The sequence below is a fragment of the Diabrotica virgifera genome, chromosome 9 (genome assembly GCF_917563875.1).
Source record: "Diabrotica virgifera virgifera chromosome 9, PGI_DIABVI_V3a".
In the NCBI taxonomy this organism is placed as follows: Eukaryota; Metazoa; Arthropoda; class Insecta; order Coleoptera; family Chrysomelidae; genus Diabrotica; species Diabrotica virgifera.
In genome coordinates this window covers 816,183-841,628 of record NC_065451.1, presented here as the reverse complement: position 1 = coordinate 841,628, position 25,446 = coordinate 816,183, and the positions used below count along the sequence as shown (strand labels likewise).

The following is a 25,446-nucleotide window of genomic DNA, read 5'->3' as shown; positions in this document are numbered from 1 at the left end:
AGCACCATACCCTGCCCTGCACGTTTAGCCAATACACCACCAATGCAACCAAAGTGCAGTATTACCCCACACCCGCTTGCATTTTTCTGTATAGGCCAGGCTCCCTACTGTAAGGTCTGCCCTATAAGCCAATGCATTGTTGCCGGTATCTCGCCACTAGGAAGCACATACTTTATTCGGGATACTATTCATCGTTCTATCGTTCTTCGTTCTCACTCGATAAATCATTCTTCGCCATTGTTGTATGTATAGCACCGCGGAAAAACGAGATCTCAGTCAATCCATAAGAGAACTAAGTTTCTATCAATGCTCATAGCCTTAAATGAACTCTTTACAATAAATTTTTTGGTTTTCTAATTTTAAAATTTACACTGATTTGGCAACACCGCTAGTTGTCAATTAAGTAATTTATTACAGTAATTAGCCAAGCAAATTTATATTTTACTTGTTTTTGTTATTTACCTAAGTAAGTTGTTATCTCCCCTTACAGTTATATCACCTAAGTATAAATATAACTTTTACACAATGTTTCTGTTATTTAAGTTAATTGATAGCAGTATGTATATTATTATTTAGAAAATATTTAACAATATTTTTTAAACAAATATTATATATGTTCAGAAAGGTTTCCTCGGTTATACAATGAAACTTAAAGCTAATCATTACTATTATTAGAATCAATATTAAAATTAAAGTTACCAATCTTCCGGGTTGAGCCACGTCGTTGGTTTCTAGGCCGAGCTTTCGACAGCCTCTCTGATGTCATCTTCAGGACTTCCGGGGTCTCAGTCACCTGAGGCTCTAAATATTACATTATTGCACTTTTCACTGGACAAGCACTGCGGTATAATAAGAAGAAAAGTGTCTAAGTTATTCCCAACCGTTTGATGCATATCGATTACAGAGCAATTAAATGTTTTAGGTCAAAAATATCCTAATCCACCTAAAACTGATGAATAGTACGATAAGTGAATCCAAGGAAAACAAATACTTTAGAAAAGTTTAAAATGTTAATTCAAGGAATGTTAAATGTCACCCTTTGTGCACTATATGCCCATCCAGGTAAGAATTTATGGTATATTTATAGAATTATTTAGGTCATATTTAAAAAGTTTTTGTGCCATACTAAAGCAAATATAGTTAGTTATATATTGCGGACTCATACTACTTATTGAAATTTTTGTAGATATTATTTTACTCTTTCTCATACCTTATTAGGTATAACCTTTGTCAATATAACTATTGGCAACAATACCATACAACAAACAAACTCTGTCAATATAGCTATTGAAAACAATACCATAACAAACAGACAACTACAAATATCTGGAGCACGAGATCAAAATAAGCAGAGACAATCAAACAAACGAAATGCAGACGAAAGTAGGTCTAACATGGGCAACAATTAACAAAATAAGCCATATTCTAAAAAGTGCAATTCCCAAGTAGACGGAGTGCTAGAGCCGAAAAGTCATCTTCATAAGTAATATGGAGTTTTTCCTGTGTAATGTGTCCATTGTATATTGACAATTATGACCCCTTTCAGGCTGACACCTCAGTGGATACAGGAAGTAGCAATAAGGGATGAAAGGGGAAAGTTAGTGCAGTCATTAAAGGTTTTCACCTCCTATTTTGTTAAACCTCCATCGATTTGCATGAAAATTGGTGACTAGTTAGAGCATACCTCAAAAAACAAAACTGATTTGGTGCCAACTTGCACTTTTACCCTGGTGGTGAATACCACCCCTTCCCGCGGGCGAAAACTATTTTATTTAAAATAACCCCACAAATCGATAGAGGGACAATTTTTAAGTAAAATTTGTTATATCATGTTATACTTTTATGAGTACTTTTTGAGTTATTAAAGATCAAAGATTTGTCTATTTAAGAGCATATGCGTGAAGTTACGGATGATAAAAAGTACATATTAATTAATTATTGTATGTTAGTAAAATATTATTTTTATATTATTTCGATATTTAATTGAATTTTTTCTATTAATATAAACTGAATATGTCCAGAAACTGTCCAATGTCCAATTTGACATTTGACATATTCGAATAAGTACACTTTTGCTAAATTTCTAATATCGAAATAATATAAAAATAATATTTTAGTAACATACAATAAATTAATATATTCTGTTTATCATCCGTAACTTCACGCATGTGCTCTTAAACAGACAAATCTTGGATCTTTAATAACTCTAAAAGTATTGATTTATTTTAATAACATGATATTACAAATTTTACTTATAATTTGTCCCTCTATCGATTTGTGGGGTTATTTTTAATAAAATAGTTTTCACCCCTGAGAAGAGGTGGTATCCACCCCCAGGGTAAAAGTGCAAGTTGGCACCAAATCATTTTTATTTCTTGAGGTATGCTCTAACTAGTCACCAATTTTCTGCAAATCGATGGAGGTTTAACAAAATAGGAGGTGAAAACCTTTAAAGACTACACTAACTTTCCCCTTTCATCTCTTATTGCTACTTCCTGTATCCCCTGAGGTGTCAGCCTGAAAGGGGTAATAATTATCAATATATAATTGACATATTTCACATGCCAAACTCCATATTCCTTATGACGATGTTTTTCGGCTCTAGCTCTTAGACTAAAGTGTCTCAAGTGAAATTGTAGCCAATGTGTTTTGCCGTACAAACTTATGGAGCAGAGGCTTTAACACTGACGCAAAAATCCGCAAATTTACTCAAAATTGCACAACGAGCGATAGAACGTGCAATGCTGGACGTGGGCCTTCGAGACCACATAACAAACCAACAAGGCAAAGATCAAGAGTTCAAGACGTGATCGAAAGAATCACGACGCTTAAGTGGAACTGGGCAGGGCACTTAGCTAGAAAACAAGATGGACGGTGGAAAAAACTAATCATGTAATGGAGGTCCAGAAACTATAAAAGAATCCGAAGACGATCACCGAATAGATGGGCCGATGACGTAAAAAGAAGAGAACTGAGGGAGGCCAATGTCTAGCAGTGGACGCGATTAACTGATTGTGGATGATGATAATTCTAATCTTCCGCTATATTTTTTAGCTATATTTTTTTTATTTCTATGGATTTCGGTCATTAATGAATTTTTGTTAATATTTATTTGGGTTTATATGACTGAGGACACTAAATCCTATCGCCAATTAACGAATTTGCAAATGGAAGAAAATCTGCCAACAATTACGCCAGTCGTGTTAGTTCTATTAACTACGGACGCAAATTTTAATATTTTTCGTCAAGGGAGTATTTTCAACAGTGTAGCTTTCCTTACTTGCTTTCAAATTTTATCTTCTTCTTCTTAAAGTATCCTCTCCTCAATAAAGGTTGGCTATGACAATTGCAAACTCTTCTCTGTCTTCAGCTGTTCTTATTATTCTTCTTCTACGGCACTACAGCCCAAATTCAGCCTTGGCCTCCTTTATTTTTTGCCTCCACCCTTGCTTATCTGTGGCTAATCTTCTCCATACACGGACTCCTACAAAGGCTTGTGCGTCGCTGTTTACTGTGTCTTCCCAGCGCTTTCTTGGATTTCCAACCTGTCTCTTTCCCTGCATTCTAGCATTCAGTGCTCTTTTTGGTAGCCTATCCTCTCCCATTCTTATTACATGTCCGGCCCATTGCAATATTTGTATTCTAATGAAGTCTGACAGGGGTGCTTCCTTATAAGTTGATAAAGTTCGTTGTTGTATCGACTTCTGAAGATTCCGTTTTCCCTCACAGGGACAAATAGAGGGCAAAATAAGCTCTGTTTGCCTGCGTTATTCTCTTCCGTATTTCTCGATCTTCTGATCCGTCGGTATATATTTCTACTCCCAGGTATGTAAACTTTCCAACCGTTTCAATATCATCTTTATGTATACTATTTTGTGGGACTATATTTCTTCTCGTCTGAGTCATTATTTTTGTTTTTTCTGTGTTAATTTCGAAATCACAAACATTTTTGTTTGTGTTTTTAACTCTGCGTATGTTTCCTGTGCTCCTGTTGATGTTATACTCATAATAGTAATATCATCGGCATAAGCGGCCAGTTGAACCGTTCGGTTGGTCAGTAGGTTTCCTCGTCCAGTTTGCATTTGCCTAACCGCATACTCCAGTGGCAGGTTAAACAATATTGGCGCCAGCCCATCTCCCTGATTTAGTCCCTGCGAAATTTTGAAAAAGTCTCGCCGGTGGTTTTGTATTCGTACACATGTCTGAGTTTCATCCATTGTGGCTTTAACGAGTCCTATTAGCTTGTGTGGTATCGCCAATTCAGCCAATATATAGAATAGTTTGTTCCTTTTGACTGAGTTCTATGCCTGTTTGAAGTCTAAAAACACGTTGTGAATATCAATATCGTGTTCCCATGATTTTCTCAAGATCTGTTTGACTGTAAATATTTGATCCAGTGTCGATCTTCCCCGTCGGAAGCCCGTCTGATACTCTCCAATAATATTTTCTGCTAGTGGTTGGAGCCGCTGGTTTATAATATACGTGAGGACTTTATATGCTGTACATAGTAGAGAGATTCCACGGTAGTATTTGCACTGGAGTTTGTCTCCTTTTTTATAGATCGGGTATACTATATTTTTCTTCCAGTCGTCGGGTATTTTCTCTTCTTTCCATATGTCTTTGATGAGCGCGTGGATGTGACTTGCTAGATGGTCGCCACCTACCTTATACAGTTCTGCTGGTATTTCGTCAACTCCCGGAGCTTTATTGTTTTTCTGGGCCTTAATAGCTTCGAAAACTTTCTCTATATACCTCTTCTACGTAGTTCATACCCATTTCATCTTCCATGTCTACTTGTGTTGCAAGTAGGGTCTGAAAATAATGCTTCCAGGTTTCTGTGACTTTCTGTTGGTCACTGATTATTTGCCCACTTTCATCTTTACATAGACTTGTTTGATGTTTATACCCACTTCTTATCTTTTTAGGTATCCGTAAGCCCCTCTAATTTCGTTGTTTTTGAAATTTTCTTCCATTTTTTCTATTTGTCTATTTTCATAGGCTCTCTTTTCTTTTTAAATTTCTTGTTGCTTTTTATTTAATGTCCGAGTTAACCGTTCTCCCCACATAACAATGATGTTCGCATCATGTTCTAAGCATATCCTGCCAACATTCGTCGAAGTATATCCTTTTTAGTATATGCGTAGTACAAGCATAGCATGTACCATAAAAAACATTCTAAATTTCATGTTCTTTGCATGTGCTTCGAAGAATATTCTTGCACCGAATATACTGAGCACATTCGTGTACGCAGTATCTCGGAATGTTCGTAAAAGTTTATTCTTAGAATATACCTTAATCGAATATTCTTAGTATATGCGTAAGTATATGCAAAAGTATATGCTTAACACATACTTGTATATACTTTTAAAATATCTTAAAAAGAATATACTGTATGTACCTATCGGAAGAAGAATAATGTTAGCCTATAGATTATCAACTTCGCGTTAAGAATAATTAATAAAATGTAGGTATTTTGGTAGGTAGGTACTACTGAACTATCTAATTCATCATTTTTTAAACCGTTTTAATTGTATGGTAAAAAAGTTTAAAACTTAATTCTATTGAAGAAAAATGATTTCGTTTTCAATTGAAATGAATACACCATTTTGATTTGAGTTTATACCATAAAAATATTTTTACCTATAATTTTCGAGAATCCGGAAACGGCCATTCATTGTTATTCGGACCCTTGCATTGCATATTTTATACCTGCACAAGGGAAGGGGGTAGGTAACAAAAAGGCAAAATATGAAAATAGTTTCCAGTACAGTTATTAAGGCATTTATGTCTACACTGTGAGGAAGAAGCGACTGTATTTCTAGCTACAAGGACTAAAACATTTTAAGAACATAAAAAGCAGCTTGAAAATAATAAATTCATATTGGTACTTCAATATTTCCTAAATACCTAGTAAGTAAAAGTATGTATAATGTATATAGATACCTATAAATTTTAGTAATTTACATACATATTATATTATATATTTGGCTATTATATAATTATATAAGCAGCATTTTTATTTTGATGTGCACATAATAACTAAATATATTACTTATATTTTATATAAGGCTACTTACCCATATAATATTTATTATACATAGGTACCTATATAACTAACTAAAGTTTATATATTTTATACTTACTTTTTACGTAATATTGTAGAATGTAATAACTATACATTCTCATATGCAATTAGAATATGTAAATATAATATATTAGTAGAACCTAGGATGAGATTGGGTGATGTTGAAAACATACTTCTGAGAAATATAGCACATCTTTGGAATATTCTTCCCATATACTAAAAATATGTGCGATAGTACATTCTAAGTATATACATAGAAGGTATATAGCACTTCCTTGGAATATTCTTCCCACATACTAAAAATATGTGCCCTAGTACATTCTAAGTATGTAACTAGAAGGTATATAGCACTTCCTTGGAATATTCTTCCCATATACTAAAAATATGTGCGATAGTACATTCTAAGTATATAAATAGAAGGTTTATAGCACCTCCTTAGAATCTTCTAAAAAGTATGTTCTTGGTATATACTGAAAAGAAGTGCGGTAGTACATTCTAAGTATATACATAGAACGTTTAAGTACTGTAATGTAGTATATACTCAGTATATGCTCTGCACATTCGCAATGGTAATTACGCATATTCTAAGTATATACTTTTTCTGAAAAGTATGTTCTATGAATCTACTAAGAACATGAAATTGTTATGTGGGTCTATATTCTTAATTTGGCACCTCTTGATATAGATTTATTTCTTAATAACCTATTTGATGCACAAATACACTTGTTCGCCGTCATTAGTCTATTTTGGATTTCTTCTATATTTGGCTTTCGTGTTATAATTGTTCCTAGATATTCGAACCTCTCAACTTCCACGAATCTTTTTATTAGTATTTGTTTGTACTATTAAATACTTTCCTCTTACATATTCTTGGTCTATGCATTCTATGCATAGAAAGCTAGAAAATTCCTTTACTTATCCGTATCACTTCCTGTTTGCTTCTTGCTACCATTTCTATATCATCAGCGAACGCCACGCATTGATGCTTTTTGTGATATATAATTCCTTTTTTATTTATTGGCTTTCCGCAGCATGTTTTCTAGGCGGATACTAAAGAGAATAGATGAAAGTGAGTAACTGGAAGTCAGGAAACTGTCTGATATTTCATTATTTACTTTTACTTGGTTTTCAGGTCTTCATAACAACTGAAAAGATTCTAATCTTTGTTTAAAATCTATTTTTAGGTCCTCCAAAGATAAATTTTCAAAATGGAACATACCAATTATACTCTATAAATAGAAGACTATGCCCTGAAATAGATCCTATTAGAGATACAATATTTGAATTGTATACAAGGTAAACTTTGTTTTTGTATGTAAATATAGTAAAGAAAAAAATGTCATACAGATCGTGTAGTTTTAAATTAGATATAAGGCCTATAAATGGCAACACTGCTTACCGCTTCCCACCTAATGCACCTGATTCGTGCCGGTTCATTCAATCATTTGTCATTCTACAGTGGCAATGCAACTCATTCTCATAAGCAATGTTGCCGATTTTACCGCTTTCTTCAGTGGTCTATATATAATCGAACACTAAGGGCCGGTTGTTCGAACGCTAATCAACAATGATCACTATCAAATATTTAATTACTGTCACAACTGTCAATGCCAACTTTGGTTGGCTTGCTGAAAACATAATTGATTATAATTATGAGATCAGTAAATCAATTAACATAACAATTATTAACATAATTGATTAACTAATTTCATAATTCTAATCAATAATTACGTTTTCAGCAACCCAATCAAAGTTGACATTGACAGTTGTGACAGTAATTAAATATTTGATAATGATCATTGTTGATTAGCGTTCGAACAACCGGCCCTCAACGTATTGTATGTATTATTTATAGATTAAATCCTGAAGTACCCCATATCCTACGTACTGGAGATATTGCAACGTTAAAAAAATCAAATATAAACTATAATAGACCTACGGTAATTTTCTTCCATGGATTTTTGGAATCGTCACAGTCTGATAATGCAATACAAATGAGAAATGGTAAATATATTTTTAATACTAAGGTTATTCATCCAAATGGGAGAAATAGTCCTGTCGCCAGTGGGGTTACAACGGTCTCCTTAATTCAGATGGACTTACCCAAGTTTTTTTTTATGTATTTTGACCTGTAGAACACGAATTTTTTGGGTAACAGTCGATCCGGATGTCGATAAGATTGTTATAAACAAAGAACGTGAGGAATCACATATCAGCGATTTTTCGCAAAACAAAACATTTTTTTGTATTTTTTTGGGTCATCCTCATTCTAAGCAAAAAATGTCTTTAAAAGTTTTTTCGTAGGATGCATAGCTTTCGAGATATACGCGGTTGAACTTTCAAAAAATCGAAAAATTGCAATTTTTGAACCTGAATTACTTTTGATTGAAAAATAAAATAGCAATTCTGCTTGCCGCATTTGAAAGCTCAAGACAAATTCTATCGGTTTTGATTACTTTCATTGCTAAAAATTAATTTTTTTATTGTTAAACAAAGCTATAAACACATAGTGATTGAATGATGTTTTCAATGCATTTCTCATTTGAAATCCAACGAGTAAGCGCGTATACAGACAATCTCTACGTAGATTACGTACATTAAAACGTATGCATTGGGCACGGGAAACACTATGTGTTTATGGCTTTGTTTAACAAATAAAAACTTAATTTTTAGCAATGCAAATAATCAGAACCGATAGAATTTGACTTGAACTTTCAAATGCATTAAGCAGAATTGCTATTTTATTTTTTAATCAAAAGTTATATTCGGGTCCAAAAATTGCACTTTATCGATTTTTTGAAAGTTCAACCGCGTGTATTTCGAAAAGTATGCAGCCTAAAAAAAATTGTAAGACCATTTTTTGCTGAGACTCACCCAAATAATACAAAAAAATGTTTTGTTTTGCGAAAAATCGCTGTTATGTAATTCCTCAAGTTCTTTGTTCATAACAATCTTATCGACATCCGGATCAACTGTTACCCAAAAAATTCGTGTTCTACGGGTCAAAATACATAAAAAACTTGGGTAAGTCCATCTGAATTAAGGAGGCCGTTGTATCCCCCCTGGCGACAGGACTAAAAAACAACTTAAAATAATCTGCTATGCGGACAATGCAATACTAATCTCTCAAAGTGAAGATGATTTACAACGTATGCTGCACCAATTCAACATAATCGCCAGAAAATTTAACATGTTAATTTCCTCAAAAAAGACTAAATGCATGGTTATAACAGCAGATTCACTAAGATGTAAATTGGAGCTGGAAGGTCAGATAATAGAACAAGCGATGAAGTTTAAATACCTAGGCATCACACTATCTAGCCACGGAAGGCTCGAAACAGAAGTGGAAGATCAAGTGAATAGTGCAAACAGAGCCGCAGATTACATGCATGAAACAATGTGGAGAAATAAAAATATCGGAAAAGAAATGAAAGGCAGAATTTACAAAACAGTCATCAGACCAATAATGACATACGCGGTAGAAACACGACCCGACACAGAGAGGACAAAAAGATTGCTCGAAACAGCGGAAATGAAAACCCTTCGAAAAATCGATGGTAAGACTCTATGGGACAGAGCTAGAAGTACAGATATACGACGGAGGTGCAAGGTGGATAACATTAATAACTGGGTACGAAACAGAAGAATAGAATGGAATGACCACATAAGCCGAATGACAACAAATAGGATAGTCAGGACAGCGAGAGACGGTTCCCCAATAGAAATACCACGAAAACAATGGAACGACAACTTACTAGAGGCACATTAAAAAAACAGACAGTCATGTCTATACAAAAAGAAGAAGAAGAAGAAGAAGAAGAGGTTATTCATCATCATTATTATCATTAACATCCTGTAACTTCCACCTCTAAACATAGATCTCTCTGTGTTTTTCCAGTGATCTCGATATTGTGAAATATTTAATATTTTAAAAACAATAGAAGTCTTAGATCTAAAGACATTGTTGGAACTAAGATTTTGGTTCAACAACCTGAATTCGTGTCTTCTAAAATGTGTAAGCCAACAGAACGATAAATAAAGCAGACTAGTGGAATCTACAATTGCATTCCACAACTTGTCAATTTATCTAGGTAAAATTCCATCAAATCTTGATTTCTTGTACTCAGAGAGCAGTAAAACTAAAAGAAAATGAAAGACAGTTAATATTTCATGCTGTTTCAGAGTCGAACATTATCCTCTTGGATACGTTTTACTCTTTGAGATCTTCAGAGAGGCCTATGGTTTGCTCTAAATAAAAAAACAACGAACTGCCTTATAAGCAAAATTATAAACAATAATTTACTTTTAGACGCTGCAGCCACATCTTTAGTATGGTTCTGATTAATATTCGTTCTATAAGAAATAAAACTGACGAATTATTTTTGTTTCTGGAAGAATTAGGATTTCCCCCGATAGTTACGGTTACAGAGCACTGGCTTGAAGTCAACGAGCCTTTTTTTGTAGAAAAATATACCACAATTGCTAGGTATGATCGTCCAAGTTCAGCTCATGGAGGCACCCTAATTCTTTCTAGAAATAATGATTTTTCTCTGATTACAAAATATGACTTTCTGTTAAATGAAGCCTTCTTAGAGTTTTCCCTAGTTTATAATAAAAATCTTAATCTTTACATTATTTGCATCTATAGATCACCTGACTCCCCTGTGGAACTATTTTTCAGAACCTGCTAAATTTGTTAGATGACTTGCCTCATAGAAGCAGAAAAATTGTATGCGGGGACTTCAACATTAACTATGATGCTGATTGTGCTACCCAAATGTCCTTGGTCAACATATTTGAATCTTATGGTCTCTCAATGCGCATTAATTCTCCTACAAGGATTACAAAAACTTCATCTACCATAATTGACTATATTGTCTCAGATTTCTCACCCCTTGATGTCTGCTCTACAATTATTAATGCGGGATTATCAGATCATGAAGCAGTATTTACGAAGTTTAACATCTTCAGCAAACCCTCCTCGAAAACCCGACGTTTAGGTAGGATTTTTTCCGCTCGGAATTTTCATAAATTTCAAAATTTATGCTTAACTTCTGAGTGGCATTTTCCTTCTGCGGATGTGGACTATAATTTCAACGATTTTATAGAAAAGCTTGTCTCTATCTTCAATAAGGCATTTCCTTTAATTTCAATTAAGCCAAAACATCACAAACCCTGGGCTACCTAAGGTATCCGCATATCAGCCAAAAATATGCGTTCACTATTGTATATCAAGAAATTTGCTACCGACGTCTCTGTCACTCAATATATCACCAAGTACAGGGTAACCTATCTAAAACTCATCAAATCAGCTAAAAAAGCCTACTATCAAAATCGTATGGAAAGCTCTAAAAGTGTTGCAAAAGAAACTTGGTCCATAATAAACGATCTTCGAAATAGAACTCACGCAGCTCAAACATTTGCCCTTCCAGACCCGGAAAATCTAAACGAATATTTCGTTAATGTGAGTAAAAATATAACTTATACTATTTTGCCACAAAAAGATCCCATTTCCTATCTCCCCAATTCAGGAGTGTTCTCGAATTCATTCTTTTTAAAACCAATCGATATATCTGAACTGATCCAAACTATCAATAGTATCAAAAGCAAATCATCCTGTAGTACTGATGGACTATCCATAAAAATCTTCTCAAATCTCACAGAAAATGTGTTGGAAATCCTCGTCTCACTAATTAATGATTCTTTTGTAAGAGGCAAATTCCCAGAGTGCCTAAAGATAGTTATTATTATTCCCCTTCATAAGGGTGGTTAAAAATCTAATGCTTGCAACTATAGACCTATTGCCTTACTACCGATACTTTCAAAAATTATTGAGAGACTCATAAAAACCCGTCTTATGTCCTTTCTCATTGATAACAACATCTTATCCCAAAATCAGTTCGGCTTTTTAACTAATAAATGTACCACTGATGCCTTGTTTTCTGTGCTTCATGAGGTTTACCAAACACTAAACAATAATCTTTATACTGCCACTGTTTTCTGTGACTATGCCAAAGCTTTTGATTGTGTAAATCACGACATTTTGATAAAAAAATTAAATTTCTATGGGATTCGAGGTACTTCTTTGAATTGGTTTCAATCTTACTTGAATAACAGGAAACAACTAGTTAGAGCAAATGATACTGACTCTAGTCTCAAAAACATTGTATGTGGAGTACCACAAGGTTTAGTATTGGGTCCTCTACTGTTCCTTATCTTTATAAATGACATCACTAACTTAAAAATCGATGGAAAAATTTTTCTTTTTGCTGATGATACCAGTATCACTTGGAGCAACTCAACTATTGCATCTCTTCATGCAACTATAACTGGTCTGACTCTAATTTACTCTCTTTTAACGTGGATAAGACAGTAGCATTATCCTATAAAAGTGCTCTCCAACCTCTGTTTGTTAATAACAAACAGATCTCTACCGTTGATTCTGTAAAATTCCTTGGTATTTTTTTAGACAGCAACCTCAAATGGTCCCTTCAAATCGATTTGTTAAGTAAGAAACTCGCCTCAGCCTGCTATGCTATAAGATCTCTTTCGAAAGAACTCAATTTAGCATCTTCTAAACTAACATATTTTTCTTTGTTCGAGTCTCATCTTCGATATGGTCTTCCTTTTTGGGGTTCTAGTACAGCTGCCCAATTAGATGTTATTTTTAAATTATAAAAAAGAGCAATAAGGTGTCTGTTTGGCTTCAGAAGAACAACACATTGCAGAAGTTACTTCAAAGATCACGGCATTTTAACCCTTACATCTTTATATATTTTAGAAACTGTTTGCTTAATTCGTAAACACATGCATGTCTTTCCAGCAAGGCCTCGTCATGACTACTCCACCAGAAATTCAAATTTTGATGTCTATTTACCGATCCCGTCCTCTGAGTTAGTAAAGAAATCTATATTATATTCCGCAAAAAAACTATACAACCATTTTCCTTTACAACTCAAATCTGCAACATCTTTCCCCAAGTTCCGTAAAATGACAAAAGCTCATCTATCTAAAAGACCATATTATTCAGTAGAAGAGTTTCTTAACGACTAACTAAGAAATTACAGTAATGTACAAGTAACCAAACTTATCTATATTTGGGTGTCACATGCAGCAGCTTAAACTTATTAGTTCCTATGTCTATAAATAGTTTACTTTGTTGTATATTCACTTTGCAATTTCTATAAATTGTTGCAATATATCGATTTTGTTTTTTTTTTCTTTACTTTATTAACTTATATTTTGTATTTATGTATATTTTTTTTATATTGACGATTTATCAAATTTCAGAAAATTGTATTTGTTATTTTTATTGTTAGATATTATTTATTTATTTTTTTCTGACTTTAATTAAGCTTTGTCCATAAAATTTGTATTTTCAGTAACAATAAAGCATATTTCTATTCTATCTAAATAAAATAATTCGGAGCGAATTTTTTGTATAATTTGGCTTAGGGAGGAAGTCTGTTTTTTTTTCGGTTCAGAGTAGACCATAGAGCTTCTCTGAAGGTTCATAAGAGGGTGGAACGTACTTAAGAGAATGATGGTTACCTCTGAAACGAATTGAAATATAAACTGTCTTTCTAACAATAAAACACTGAAAACGTAACACTGAAAACGTTTGTTTTCTATACTTCCACAAAATTTATTATAACTATGTGACTACAGCTGTTTCGGCAGAATGCCTTTCTCAAGTGATATAGATTACTATGGGTTTGCCCTTCTAAAGTCTTTAACTGAAGAGATTGAGGAGTGGGGAGCTGTTTGTCTCGAGTTGGTCATTCAGAATTATATCTGTATTTTTTAATTTATTAATTTCCATAGATTCTAATAAAGATAGCTTAAGGCCTTTGTTTTGAATATGCAGAATTTGAAACTCTTCATTAAAAGAATGATTATGATCTAGAATCTAGAAGGTAAAGTGCGTATGTAGAAGTGTCTGTTTTTCTATCGTTGAAAGCCCTTTTGTGTTCTGCTATCCGTTTGTCAAAGGTTCTGCCAGTTTGACCGATGTAAGTTTTCGGACAGTCACCACAAGTTAGTTTGTAGACACCACTCTGTAGTTGTTTTCTCTTTCGGCTCTTATTGTCCTTAATATATATTTGCTTAAGTTGTTGTCAGTTCTAAAAGCTGGTGTTATTCCTTACTTTTTTTTATGTATCTGGCTATTTTTGTTGTTATCTTGCCCGTATATGTGATAGAGCAGAAGGAACTGGGTTATTTCTGTGGTGGTGGATAGACTAATTTCAGGGCTTTCTTATGGAGTTTTTGGTTTAAAATTTTATTAATTGTTTGTTCGTTATAGTCATTGTTTACTGCTATTTGTTTAATGATGTTCAGTTCTATTTCGAAGTTATTTTTTGACATGGGATTTTGTGTCAGTCTATGTATCATGCTATGGTAGGCTGCTAATTTGTGTTGTGTAGGATGGGATGATGAATTGACACAACTATACACAATTCATCATCCCATCCTACACAACACAAATTAGCAGCCTACCGTATCATGATACATAGACTGACAGAAATTTCTATGTCAAAAAATAACTTCGAAATAGAACTGAACATCATTAAACAAATAGCAGTAAACAATGGCTATAACGAACAAACACTTAATAACATTTTGAACCAAAAACTCCATAAGAAAGCCCTGAAATTAGTTTATCGACCACCACAGAAAGAACCCGGTTCCTTCTACTCTATCTATCATATATACTGGTAAGATAACAACAAAAATAGCCAGATACATAAAAAAGAAAGGAGTAACACCAGCTTTCAGAACTAACAACAACTTAAGCAAATATATTAAGAACAATAAGAGCCGAAAAAGAAAACAACTACAGAGTGGTGTCTACAAACTATTTTGTGGTGACTGTCCGAAAACTTACATCGGTCAAACTGGCAGAACCTTTGACAAATGGATAGCAGAACACAAAATGGCTTTCAACAATAGAAAAACAGACACTTCTACATACGCACTTTGCCTTCTAGATTCTAGATCAAAATCATTCTTTTAAGGAAGAGTTTCAAATTCTGCATGTTCAAAATAAAGGCCTTAAGCTATCTTTATTAGAATCTATGGAAATTAATAAATTAAAAAATACAGATATAATTCTGAATGACCAACTCGAGACAAACAGCTTTCCACTCCTCAACTTCTTCAGTTAAAGATCTTAAAAAGGCAAACACATTGTAAACTAAATCACTTGAGAAAGGCACTTTGCCGAAACAGCTGTAGTCACTTAGTTGTAATAAATTTTGTGGAAGTATATATAGAAAACTGACGTTTTCAGTGTTTTATTGTTAGATAAAATGAACTTCCATCAAGTAACGGTCAAATCCATCAATTATTTAAACTGTCTTTTATTTTCTATTAGTTGAACTCCTATCTGAGTACAAGAAACCAAGATTCAATGTAATTTTATCTTGATAAATAGACAGTTTGTGGAATGCAATCTTAGATTCCTCCTAGCCTCCTTCATATTTATCGTTCGTTTGCTTTGAAAATTTTAGAAAGCACGAAGTTGGGATGTCACCAGAACTTGGTTCCAGTAGAAGTTTTTATTTTCGGATCTAAAACTTAGAATTGTTTTTCCTTTTTAGCATATCTACACATTGGTGATTACAATGTTATTCTAGTAAATAATGAAAGATTGCTAGCAGGCTTAAATTTCTTGACGGCAGCTCTAAATTGTGAACCGATTGGAAAATTTTCCGCAAAATTTGTAGATTTCTTAGTAGACCAAGGTGTGCAACTGTCTTCACTACATATCATAGGAATGAGTCTAGGTGCTCAAATAGCTGGATTGACGGGGAAAAATATGAAGTCTGGAAAAGCTGCAAGAGTAACAGGTACGTATAAATATAGGGTTATTGGGTACTATTTACCATGATCTAGAAATGCTGACAGTAAACTGAACAGTTTTGTGGAAAGTTCTACATGAGATGGGGGTTCCTGATCATTTGTCAGCTCTGGTGAAAAGAATATATGAGAACAGTGAAACCAGAATAAGAATTGAAAACCATAAGTCCGATCCTTTTAAAATAGGTAGAGGAGTCCGACAAGGATGTATTCTATCTCCAAGTCTTTTTAATTTCTATGGGGAATATATAATGAGAAAAGCACTCGACAAATGGAATGGCGGTATTTCTATCGCAGGAAAGAAGATCTTAAATCTTAGATATGCAGATGATACAACATTAATAACTGCATCCGAAGTAGAAATGTCCAGCCTGCTGCAGCTAGTGGAGGCCGAAATCAATAGATGTGGTCTTAAGATCAATAAACAAAAAACAAAAATTATGATAGTAGATTATTCAAATTCACTTCAGACAACAGGAGCCTTAGACCAGTTTGAAGTGGTTAACGAGTTCAATTATCTAGGATCCTACATCAGTAATACAGGATCTTGTGAAACAGAAATACGTAGGAGAATAGGCATGGCCAAAAACGCTATGAGTTGATTATCGAAAATCTGGAAAGATCGCTCCTTGTCGAAGGACACCAAAATAAGATTAGTACGTGCCTTAATTTGTCCCATATTTAATTACGCATCCGAAACATGGACAATGAAATCGGACGACAGAAAAAGGATTGGCGCCTTTGAATTGTGGTGCTGGAGAAGAATGCTTCGGATCTCATGGACGGAACACAGAACAAATTACTCAATCCTCCAAGAGCTTAATATTCAGACTCGACTTTCCTCTATTTGCCTCTCCACCGTCTTAAAATTTTTCGGCCATATTGCAAGAAGAAGTGATGATATTCTTGAGAGACTTATAATTTCGGGAAACGTTGAAGGGCGCAGAAGTAGAGGTCGCTCACCTACTCGATGGACGTATCAAGTACAGAAAGCCAGTGGAAAAACATTCTCTGAATCCATGAGGGAAGCTCAGGACAGAAGCCGATGGAAAGAGACAGTTGCTCGTATTATAGGGAATCACGACACTCAGCAATGAGGAAACGACTGAGGAGGAGGAGGAATGCTGAAAAGAACTAAATAGACTGATGGATCATGACAGTGTCATACTAAACCTTTTAAAAATTCCTTTAAAAAAAGTACTTATACAAGTACAAGAGGAGAAAGGAGTATAAGAAGAAGAAGAGTGTCTTGGTTGAAGAATTTAAGGGACTGGTTTAAATGTAGTTCTATAGAACTCTTCAGAGCAACGGTAGATAGAGTCAAGATAGTGATGATGATATCCAACCTCCGGTTTGGGAGACGGCACTTAAAGAAGAAGAAGAAACAGAAGAGTAGAATCGAACGACCACATAAGACGAATGACAACAAATAAAGTAGTAAGGACAGCGAGAGACGGTTTCTCAATAGGAAGACGATCAGTGGGAAGACCACGAAAACGACGGAACGACAACTTACTAGAATCATATTGAAAAACAGAGAGAGTCATGTCTACACAAAAAGAAGAAGAAAAAGAAACAGTCAAGCTATTGATGAAACGAACTTCTTGGAGACTACTTAGACCAGTACTTATTGGAGAAGTAACTTCAAAAACATATATGGTACACAAAGAGTTTGTATATCTACATTTTTGCATTTTTATATTAAAAAATTAGCTGGTTGTTTTAGGTCTAGACCCAGCCGGACCATTGTTTGTACTTCTCCCAAAATCACAAAAAATCGGTGTTGGAGATGGAAAGTTCGTCGATATTCTACATACGAATGCCTTCTTTAACGGAGAATTCAATTCTGTTGGAGATTTGGATATATGGTATAATGGTGGAATCAAACAACCTGGTTGTTCAGTGTTTGACATTCTGAACAGAAATGGACTGTCTCTACCTGAGTTGGGTAAAATGTATTTTATTTTTTTACATAGATAGTCATCTTCTTTTTGTGTAGATGTGACTATGTCTGCTTTTCACTGTGCCTCCAGTAAGTTATCATACCAACTTTTTCGTGATCTTCCCACTGATCGTCTTTTTATTGGGGAATCGTCTCTCGCCGTCCTTACTACTCTATTTGTTGTCATTCGGCTTATGTGGTCGTTCCATTATACTCTTCTGTTTTTCACCCAGTTATTAATGTTGTCCACTTTGCATCTCCTTCGTATATCTTCACTTTTAGCTTTATTTCATATACCATTACCATCGATTTCTCGAAGTGTTTTCATCTCTGCTGTTTCTAGCATTTTTTTGTCCTTTCTGTATAAGGTCATGTTCCTGCCACGTATGTCATTGTTGGTCTGATGGCTGTTTTGTAAATTCTGCCTTTCACTTCCTTTCCGATATTTTTATTTCTTCATATTATTTCATTCAGAAAACCTGCAGCTCTGTTTGTTCCACTTTCGTTTCGAGCTTTCTGTAGTTAGATAGTGTGATGTCTAGATATTTAAACTCTATAACTTCTTCTATTATCTGACCATCCAGCTCTAATTTACACCTTATTAGATTTGCTGTTATTTTGCGGCTAATTTTCTAGCGGTTATGTTAAATTGGTGCAGCATACGTTGTAAATCTTCTTCACTTAGAGATATTAGTATTGCGTCGTCTGCATAGCAGATTATTTTAAGTTGCTTTTATCTCATTTGGTATCCTTTCTTTGTTCTTATTTTTTGTATTACAGTCGAACCCGCTTATTGGAATAGCCTTCGTGCCAAGCAAAAATATTCTTATAACCAGGATATTCTAATAACCGATCATTTGTGACTAGACGTAATAAGTGTACCGAATATACAGTCGGAAAAATGAAAGAATACCCATGAACAATCACATCAATCACTTATTTTGTATTTGCTGTGTTTTTCTATAAATAACAAACGTTTGTTTGTTAAAAAAAGAATGTGTGTGTACTTTGTACGCACGTAAGAAGTTATACTTCTATTATATGATTTAAACGAAATTAATATACTTTTTATTTATATTTTGTTTAAATATTAAACTAATTTATACTTACTACTTCTCAAACATTTTTATTAGAACAGTGCCAAAAATTAAAATAATAAAAGAATAAAACACACACAAACACATTAAACAAGCCACAAATGATGTCTGAACATTAATTGTCGAAAATTTTTTTAACTAAATACGTATTTTCTGAAAATACAATTATATAATAAATATACTTACAATCATAAAATGTATTAAAAAAAACAAAAAAGAAAGTTTCTATTGTGACTCGAACCAGCGCTGATAAGAGCGGTTGGTATTGGAATTCATTCGCCTTCTCCGCTTAGCTACGGACACTATGTGTCATTATTTACGAAGATCGACTAACTAAACGGATTAAACTTGTGATATTTTGATATTTTGAAAATTGATCAAATTATTTTAATTTTGAATTGAAATGATTTAGAATTGAAAAAATACAACAAAACATAGAGTAAAAAAACAATATATTAGGTGAATATTGATAGAAATTTTGATGGTAATCAAATTATATAAATAAAAGTATTACATACTATGTATTTTGGCAGATCAAATAGGTAGGTTTATACCCATGATACATTAACAATTATTACGTACCTGTTGCTTTTAAAAACTATTTAAAAGTCACTACAATATTATAAACTTTTTTGTTTCTGTCCTCACAACAATAAAACTAATATATTATACATTTGTTTACCTTTACCTTTACCTCCAAACCACAGCTGCCATATAGGATAGTTTTTGACATGTCATTTGAACATCCAATCAGAACAAAGTTATAATGCGCATGCGCCGGGCTGATAGGTTTTAACATATAAAAAAATCGCCCTCTATCGCCGGTAAAGAAGTATAACTTCAATAAATGCTTAAACAAAATAAGTGATTGATGTGATCGTTCATCATTTTTCCGACTGTACGTAATAATAGTACATACTACAATAGCGTAACGTAGTTATTAACAAACCAAATTACATTATATTATATTATGTGGATGCATACAGTAATTAATATGAAATGTATGGAATATATAGATTACGTAAATATGTATTTTCGTATTAAAATACATAATATACTTAATAAGAAAATTACTTATTTAGTCTTCAAAAAATAATCGGTAATTGTAACTTGTTTTTTTGTTACATAAAATACTGTCTCTTTTGTTGCTCTGAATTATAAAAATAAGAACAATTTACAATTGTTTGGCCATCCCGAAAAAGTTTTATAACTTTACAAGCGATTAGGATGGGCGAACTGTTTCTTAAAAATTTTATAACAAGCAACTTGGTGGCAACAGTTTCTAGACAAAGGAAATTATTTTACGACTGAATTTGTCGGTAAACGATTAAATTGGTACTCATAACAACACAATAAAATATTTATTACCTATCTAACAAATCCAAATAATATAAATAAAACAGCACTACAGGCCTTCGAAGCCCTTGGCGAGAAATTATAATACAAGACATAATTTAAATTTTTAGAAAATTCGAAATTATAGGTAAAAATTTATTCGTTGACCTAAAAAATATGCTAATTTGCGGTATTGTTTTATGAATACGTATTTCAATAAACGGATATATTTATTAAGGAGTAAATGGAAATTTTTCGGGACCTCGAATTTATATTCCATAAACCGGGATATTCCTATAACCGGTACTCTAATAAGCGGGTTCGACTACATTTCATCCATGATCAGGTGGAAAATAGAGGACATAGCATACATAGATAGTGTATGACTAATTTTTAATAGAATTATGTCCAAGAATCTGAGGTGCAACTAGGTAGAGCATCATTTAAGCTAAAAAGAATTACGTGAGGACATGAAGGTATATGATAAGACGTGGGAGGTATACAAAGGTATGTCAGAGAAGAAGAAATAACAGAACAATAATAACTAACAAATTAGGATCATAAATGATGTAGATGAAAAGCTTATTTTCTCTCCTATGGCACCACAACCCAAGTCGGGCCGTGGCCTTTCCCAGCATCCGCCTCCAAGTATCTCTGTCCCTGGCTGCTCTCATTCAGTTGTCCACCCTCAGTATCTCTTTAGAATCTGTTATCACTTCGTCTATCCACCTCTTCCTTGGTCTTCCTACTAGCCGACGTCACACCATAAGTCAATTAAGCGTTTTACTAGATTTTCTGTCACTATTCATTCTTATAAGGTGACCAGCTCAATTTTTCTATTTTTACATAATTTGCGTTTTATTTCTTTGTAATATATAGTCCATTCTTTCACGGTTTTTGCTCTAAATTTTAAAGAACCGCTTGGATTGACATGAAATTTGGCATACGTATAGCTTACATGTCAAAGAAAAAAAGTGATATTGTGCCGATGTGTGCTTTTGCCCTGGGGGTGACTTTCACCCCCTCTTTGGGGTGAAAAAATATATGTCCAAAATAAGTCCGGAAATAGGTAAACTGACTAATTTTAAGTAACTTTTGTTCTATAGAGCTTTTTCGCCAAGTCAACATTTTTCGAGTTATTTGCGAGTGAATATGTTCATTTTTCAACAAAATAACCACATTTTTAGACGGTTTTTCGCAAATAACTCAAAAAGTAAGTATTTTGTCGAAAAAACGTTTCTAGCAAAATATAGCCCATAAAAAAGTAAAAAAAAATGGTGTACGCGTTAGGTCTCTAGATCTCGTAGAACCAGAGTTATAGCCAATGAAAAATATATTCATATTCACCAAATTTCAAATAGAATATTTCGACGTGAAATATCCAAAAAATTAAGCACTTTTTGGGGAAAACTCATTTTAACTTTTTTTAAATGTTTAAAAAAAGCTTTATTTCTGTTTTTAGAAAAAGTTTCTAGCATTAAATTTAAACAAGTTACGTTCAAAATAAAGACGGTCCCTTTTGTTTTTGCAAAAAAAAATCGGGAAGACCACCCCCTAATTAGCAACTTAAATGAAATTAATCGTTACCGCTCCACAAATTATTTTACTTATGTTGTGTTTATATGATCTGTAAATTTCGTCGATTCAAAGTGCTTATTTTTGAAAAAAAATGGTTTCAAAGTAAAATTTTTAAAAATCTAAATTTTGAAAAATATGCTTTTTTTTTAAAATAACTTAAAAATTGTTAGAAATACCTAAAATCTCGAAAAACAAAAAAAGTCAGATTTGCTTTTCTGAATATCATGTATTTTTTTGTTTTTCTGTTAGACAAAAATTGATTAAGATTTGGTGTTTCTAAATTTGCATACATTCGTGATCAGTGACTCGTTTAACCCCTTTTAACTACAGCCCTTTCAATAATAAGGACTTTGAACCGATGAAACTTATAGAGCATATAAACAATATATACATGAGTCAAGAAACTTGGGAAGTCGTAACGATTAAGTTCATTTAAGATAATAATTAGGGGGTGATTTTCTCGATTTTTTTACCAAAACCAAAAGGGACTAACTTTATTTTGAGCGTAACTTGTTTAATTTTGATGCTAGAAATTTTTTTTATAAAACAAAAATGAAGATTTTTTTAAACACTTTAAAAAGTTGAAACGAGTTTTCCACGAAATGTGCTTAATTTTTGGTTATTCCACGTTAAAATATTGCATTTGGAATTTGACGAATATGAACCTATTTTTCATTAGCTATAATTCTGCTTCTACTGGGTGTAGAGACGTAATGTATACACCTTTTTTTTTTTTAATTTTCTACAGGCTATATTTTTGCTAAGAATGTTTTTTCGACAAAATACTTACTATTTGAGTTTTTCGCGAAAAACCGTCTAAAAGCGTGGTTATTTTGTTGAAAAAATAAACATATTCGCTGCCAAATGACTCGAAAAGTATTGACTTAGTGAAAAAAATCTATAGAACAAAAGTTACTTAAAATTAGCCAGTTTATCCATTTCCTGACTTTCTTTGGACGAATATTTATTCACCCCTAAGAGGGGGCGAAAACCACCCCCAGGGCAAAAGCACATATCGGCGCAATATCACTTTTTTTGTTTGACTTGTGAGCTATGTGTAAGCCAAATTTCATGTCAATCCAAGCGGTTCTTTAAAATTTAGAGGTTTTCCAATATTTTACCGTTAAAGAACGGACTATTAATAAAAATCGTGGTTGAAGTTTATTCTCTACATTGGTCTGTATCCGGCTTAGTATTTTCCTATGATTTGCCCTGTGAAGTGCTATAGCAAAGAAAAGTTTATTACTGACACCAAACTGAAATATTCTTCTTCGGCCTTGGCCTCTTCTTCCGGCGATCTCTTACTCTTACTCTATATCAAGGGTAGCCAAGCTCCTTGATAGTCCGAGCCATTTTTCAAAATTTAAAAGTTTTCGTGAGCCGCAGTTAAACAATCATTTAAAAAGTGTAAAAAAGGTATTAAATTTTTCTCTCAGTATTAGTATGGTATAACTAGACCCAAACCCAGACATCCAAAGTGAAAGTTATCCTTCTACACCAAATTGTTCTATACGGTCCACATAATGTTCAGAAAAAGTCACACCATTTTGAGCGTCGGGTTTGGGAAGGAGAGGGTGGAGAAATCGGTAAATTCGTAGCTTTTTACGTTTTTCGTCAATATTTCTAAAACTATGCGGTTTAGCATGAATAACCTTCTGTAGAAAGATGTTCTACATTAAATTTGAAATAAAAAAGGTCCTATGCATAATCCTTCCAAAATGAACGGTTCAAAAGTTACGGAGGTAGTATAGTATAATTGGCTAAGGTTTAATGTAAAATCTGATTGCAAGTACTAAATTATTGGCTAAACCCTAGAAGGAAGAAGAAAAAGAAGACAAAAACTGGAAGAACTTTCTGCACTGAGAACAAATTCTTTTTATTTCGAAAACAAATAATTTTTTTAAATATAAATATCCCGAACATATTATTCGTATACTACTAAATATTTGTTTAATGTATTTTTTTAGTATTTTGCAATCATTATCAAGCATACAGAACATATGTCCAATCACTATATGAACCAAAAAGATTTTTAATAACCAAATGCAGCAATTATTCTGCATATATTAGTGGAGCCTGTTCAACTGGAAATACTACCTACATTGGTGAATATATTGACCAAAGGTAAGTTGCAAACATATCTACAGAACGAAGATGATGTATCAAAGTAGATTATCTTCTTTTTCAGACAGAGAGGGAATTTTTACATCAAAACTGGACCTACAGCTCTCGATATTTAAAAATGTAATAACTTTAAGCAATAAAATTATAAATGAATGTGTTTTTTTTAATTAGTATGCAGGACTATCCCTATCTGTATAAGGCTATCTTTATCTCTATTATCGGATGCTATGTATTTTCTTCGATATTATACAGAGTAGAAGCCCGGACACTTTCCGAAGCTTCTTTAAGAAAACTCGAGGCATTCGAGATGTGGTGTTACAGACGCATGTAAAGAATTTCGTGGGTGGATCGTGTGACTATGTTGAGGTCCTATGTAAAACAGGCAAGAAATGCGAGTAAATTTAAACCATCAAAGAGCGCAAACTTGAATATCTTGGCCATGTTATGAGGAATAAACAGAGATATATCTTGTTGCAACTCATTCTTCAGGGCAAGGTTTTCGGAAAGAGAGGACCAAGGAGAAGAAGAAAATCTTGGCTACAAAACCTGAGAAGGTGGTTTAATACATCGATAACCGGACTATTCAGAATAGCAGCAAGCAAAGTTAGGATAGCCATGCTGATCGCCACCTCCGAAACGGATAGGCACCGTAAGAAGAAGAAGGTATTTAGGACTGAAACTTCGTTACATTTAATTTATTTTGCAATCAACGTAATAGTAGTTTTATTCCAATACCACGAATGCCATACTAGCTTTGTTTAGCAGGAATAAATACAGCATAATATAATAATAAGAAAATTTATAGAATTGATGTCAATTTTTAAATTTTTGCAGATTTTACAGCATCTTTTTGATTTTCAAATATTTTTACGTTAGAATCCTAAACAGCTTTTGTAGGATATAAATATATTGTTATGCTCTGTATTTTCTCTCTGTTATGAGATTGATCAGCATCTTATTAATTCAATTAATTAATTAATAGGGATGTTCAAAAAAAATTAAAAAGTCATTTCAAACATGTAAAACGATTAAGAAACACCCTAGGAATAATTGTCCAAAATTTCAACAAAATTGAAAAAGCCTTTCTATAAAAAATCTTTGTTAGAAATCTAGCATTATTTTAAATTTCAAGAACGCTTCTCTATTGGCCTGACGTCACTAGTTGCATACCCCAAGCGCGCGCCATTCTCATAGTGTTACTGTTTACCTGTTTGACGTTTCAGGTCATTTTATTTTGTTCTCTTCTTGTTTTATCAGGGTTAAAGTGGAGTTTTATAGTGAATTTGTTTAGTTTAAAGTGGATAGACTGTTTGTAAGGACATATTTTGGGTTTTACAAAAATAAACAAATAAAATGGAAGAAGGTTTTCAGAAAGCCGATTCGTATAAACTACCGACTGTAGTGTAGATGTAACAATGGTGTAT

The 25,446-nt window shown here is 33.3% G+C and overlaps 1 protein-coding gene across 1 annotated transcript in view; it reads left to right on the top strand.

Annotated features, from left to right (window-relative positions):
• The window catches only part of LOC114324896 (pancreatic triacylglycerol lipase-like), a 30,916-nt gene extending 6,741 nt beyond the window's left edge, over positions 1-24,175 (top strand). Inside the window, exons 2-8 of the mRNA XM_028272802.2 lie at positions 923-1,062; positions 7,270-7,381; positions 7,941-8,089; positions 15,688-15,936; positions 17,673-17,894; positions 23,866-24,022; positions 24,087-24,175. Of these exons, the coding sequence (XP_028128603.2) occupies positions 1,008-1,062; positions 7,270-7,381; positions 7,941-8,089; positions 15,688-15,936; positions 17,673-17,894; positions 23,866-24,022; positions 24,087-24,138 (996 nt within the window). The 5' untranslated portion in view covers positions 923-1,007 and the 3' untranslated portion in view covers positions 24,139-24,175. The remainder of the gene's footprint in view (positions 1-922; positions 1,063-7,269; positions 7,382-7,940; positions 8,090-15,687; positions 15,937-17,672; positions 17,895-23,865; positions 24,023-24,086) is intronic.
• Positions 24,176-25,446: the final 1,271 nt, after the last annotated feature.